This window comes from Empidonax traillii, unplaced genomic scaffold, assembly GCF_003031625.1.
Source record: "Empidonax traillii isolate 1590-97213 ecotype Southwest subspecies unplaced genomic scaffold, ASM303162v1 scaffold203:size1130161, whole genome shotgun sequence".
Classification (NCBI taxonomy): Eukaryota; Metazoa; Chordata; class Aves; order Passeriformes; family Tyrannidae; genus Empidonax; species Empidonax traillii.
In genome coordinates, this window is record NW_020955396.1 from 164,151 (window position 1) to 167,511 (window position 3,361).

The 3,361-nt window shown below is 60.4% G+C and overlaps 1 protein-coding gene across 1 annotated transcript in view; it reads right to left on the reverse strand.

Annotated features, from left to right (window-relative positions):
- Positions 1-1,004, reverse strand: part of ADAMTS1 (ADAM metallopeptidase with thrombospondin type 1 motif 1) — an 8,396-nt gene extending 7,392 nt beyond the window's left edge. Inside the window, exon 1 of the mRNA XM_027887098.1 lies at positions 350-1,004. Within this exon, the coding sequence (XP_027742899.1) occupies positions 350-854 (505 nt within the window). The 5' untranslated portion in view covers positions 855-1,004. The remainder of the gene's footprint in view (positions 1-349) is intronic.
- Between the last annotated feature and the right edge of the window lie 2,357 nt (positions 1,005-3,361).

Below are 3,361 nucleotides of genomic sequence, written 5' to 3' on the forward strand. Positions count from 1 at the left end.
ATGCACCCCATGGCCTCATGCCCGCCTCCCGCCCCCAAACTCCGGCAGCCCCCGCTGAATAACCCCTCCAGCTCGCTGCCTCCGGGCGAACGCCGCACCCAAGTGGGAAGCGCTCCGCCGCCGCCCCTCGGGATGCGATGGGAAGGAAACTCTGGCCAGAGCATCCCTGCCAGTCCCCGTCGGGGCGAGGGCGCTGGGCGAGGCAGAGCCCCCCCATCCCATCCCATCCCATCCCATCCCATCCCATCCCATCCCATCCCATCCCATCCCATCCCATCCCATCCCATCCCATCCCATCCCATCCCGTCCCCAGTGCCCGCGGAGGGCGGCGCGGCGTCCCCGACGGTACCTGCGAGCCCGGCGGGCTGCGGCCCCACCGCCTCCGCCCCCGCCTCGGCCACGGCGCAGCGGGCGGCGGGGGCGGCCCCGCGGGCCCCGCGCAGGCGGAGGAGGTGCGGGCCGGCGCGGTGCGCCGTGCCGGGGGCCGGCTGGATCAGGTACTGCCGGCCCCGCAGGGAGAAGGCGCCTCGCATCCCCGCGCACAGGCTGAGCGCGGCGGCCGAGCTGGGGTCCCGGTTCACGGTGCCGGAGTAGAAGCAGCGGGAGAGGTCGTCCTCGGGCGGCGGCGGCGGCCCGCCCAGGTACTGCAGGGTGAAGTCCGGGGCCAGGAAGCTGCTGTCGGGCTCCAGCTCCAGCGTCAGCCGCTCCCCGAAGGCCTCCAGGCGGAAGCGCTCGCGGCCGGCGGGCGCGCCCAGGCGCCGCGGCAGCACCAGGGCCCGGCGCTCGGCGCTGCACAGCCCCAGCAGCGCCGCCAGCACCGGCGCCAGCGCCGGCAGGGGCCCCCCGGGCCTCATCGCGGCCGCCGCGCTCGGGCGGGGGAGGCTCGCTGCTGCACCCGCCGGCTTGACGGAGCCCTCCTCGTGTCTTTATTTGACTTTATAGAGAAATATGTAATAGAAATATAGGATTTTTTTTTTTTTTTTTTTTTTTTTGCTTTCAGGTTTTGGGGGGTGTCTGAGTCTCTTTCTGCTGGCGGAGGACCGAGCGGGCTCCGGGTCCCGCGGTCAATGGAGCGGCGGCGTCGGCTTTCCCATGGCCGGGGCGCGGCGGCGGAGAGTGAGGGTGGGCGAGGGCGGCAGCCGTGCCCCCCGGTCCGTCTCTCTGCCTTCTGTCCTGCTCTCGCTGCCGCTTCTCCTTCCCGCCTCCTCCTCGGCTCTCCCCGGCAGCGGGAGGGGAGGACGCTCCGGCGAGTCTCCGGCAGCCTCGGGACGGTCCCGCCTGCACTTCCACGGCCCCGCCGAGGAGCCTCCCGTCCTTGCCGAGCGGAGCGAACGCCGGCTCTCCGGGCCGGCCGCGCTCCCTCACCGCGCTCCGGCCGCCTCCGCCGTGCGGGCTGAGTGCGGAGCGGGGCGGCCGCGGCCGCCCTTTATGGGGTTCTGCCGGGCCGCCCCCGCCGCGGCGCGTCCCGCCGCCCCCCGCCGCGCCGCCCCTCGGCCGGGGCCGCTGAGCTCACTGCGTGCGTAACGCGGCCGCGGGCGGCTGCCGGCCCCCCTTCTCCCCCGCCGCCCCCGACGGGGCGGGACGGGGCGCGGCGGGCACTTCCCGGGGTCGGCTTTCGGCTGCCGGGCGGGCTGAGTCCCTTCCCCCTCCCCCGCGGCTCCCCCTGCCCGGGGCCCGTCCGACCGCGGGGTTGTCCGTGCCCCCCGGCCCCCGAGGGCATCCGGACTCGGCCCGTGCCGTGGTGGGGCCGGGCGGAGCGCGGGTCTTTCATTGGAACGCCGGAATGGGCTGCGGGCGGCACCGGTCCAGGGGCTCGGGGGTGCGGCGGGGCTGGGGAGCGGCAGGTGGACGACCCGGAGCTCCTGGGACAAGGGAGGGAGGGCAGAGAGATCCCTGATCGCCTTCGTGCCCTTTCCATCTTTTTATTTATTCCTCCCCCACCCCCCCACCCCGTCGTCCCCCAAGCAGTTCTTGCCCTTTCACGGCCCTAATAGCTGCAGTCAGTCATGCACCTGTACTTCTGGGAAATGGTTTCTTTCAAATCACTTAAACAGAGACATTTACGTAGGTGCAGCCAATATTTTCCTTTGAGGCCATAACCAACCATAGTGGTGCAGCTAATCCCCTTAATTCTTTATATGCAACGCCCGTGCGATGTGCACTGCCAAGTAATGCTTCCTTCTGCTTCTTGAGGCCGGGAGGATGAGGACAAAGAAGTCGTGAGTAAATGTGTGAATGAAAACAGAAGCAGTGTACCTGTTTGGTGACCTCCTGGCCTTCCAAATTAAAGATGCTTGTGCGTCTCTCAACATGGCATTTTATACAAGTGTAAAACTCAGAGGTTAAAAACAGAAGTAGCAAAACCTTATGATAGGGTGAATATTCTTTTATGTATCCACTGTTTTCTTAGAATGGAGTGTCCCATTTATGCCACTAAATCTAACGCAAAGGCTGTTCTTCCTAATTTAAACCATGTCACATTACCTTGGAACCCTGTGTCTGTGTCAGTTGCACAGTCTGATTGCCTGCTAAATTCCAACAATATGTTAATTTCCGATAGTGTTGTGTAAGTCTTGCAAGTTTAGAAAAGAACACTTTCAAGCTGTGCAAAAAACCGTGAAAATATGAACCCAATTGCCCAGCTACTTGCTCAACAAAAGTGCTGTTGTCCCACAGAGTGATGAGCAAAATCACAACTGGGCCTCAAAAGTGGGACTTTCTTTAGAATACAGCAGGAAATTATGGACATTTTGAGCAGTGTCATGACTTTTGGAGGCTCTGACTGTTGCCCTTTAATTCATCAAGACCAGAAATAACCATTTGGTTACAACAGAGGCCTAATTTGGCTTAAGTTGGAGATGTGTGTGTCAATCTCTACCCTTATCTTTGACATGTGGTAATGTGTGCCCAACTCTGTTGTGCTCTCCCTAGCTCAGAACAAAAGAGCCGTTCATTCATGCTTTTAATTTTGTGTTTCATAGGATACCTACCTAGGAGTTGTATGTACTCTGAAATTTAGCAAATAACAGGTGTCACAGACAAGAAATAGAAGCATAGAATTGAAAGGAAAGAATTTTCATAATTTATTTTTGAACTTACATGGATTCAAGATAGAGATGCTTGGAAACACATTAATTAAAAATATGAAAACCTCCTTGTCTGTCCTTTCACAGCATAATCAGTGTCACGCATAGATCAGCAGGGACTAGAGCCAGACCATGTGTCCACTCAGCTGCTGGATGCTCTCTGTGGTGAGATTTTGCTGGGTTTTTTTGATATAAATTCTCTGACTTGAAAAGATCTTTACCACCTTAAGACAGCTTTATTGGTCTGAAAAGTCTTCCCGACATCCCACCAGGTG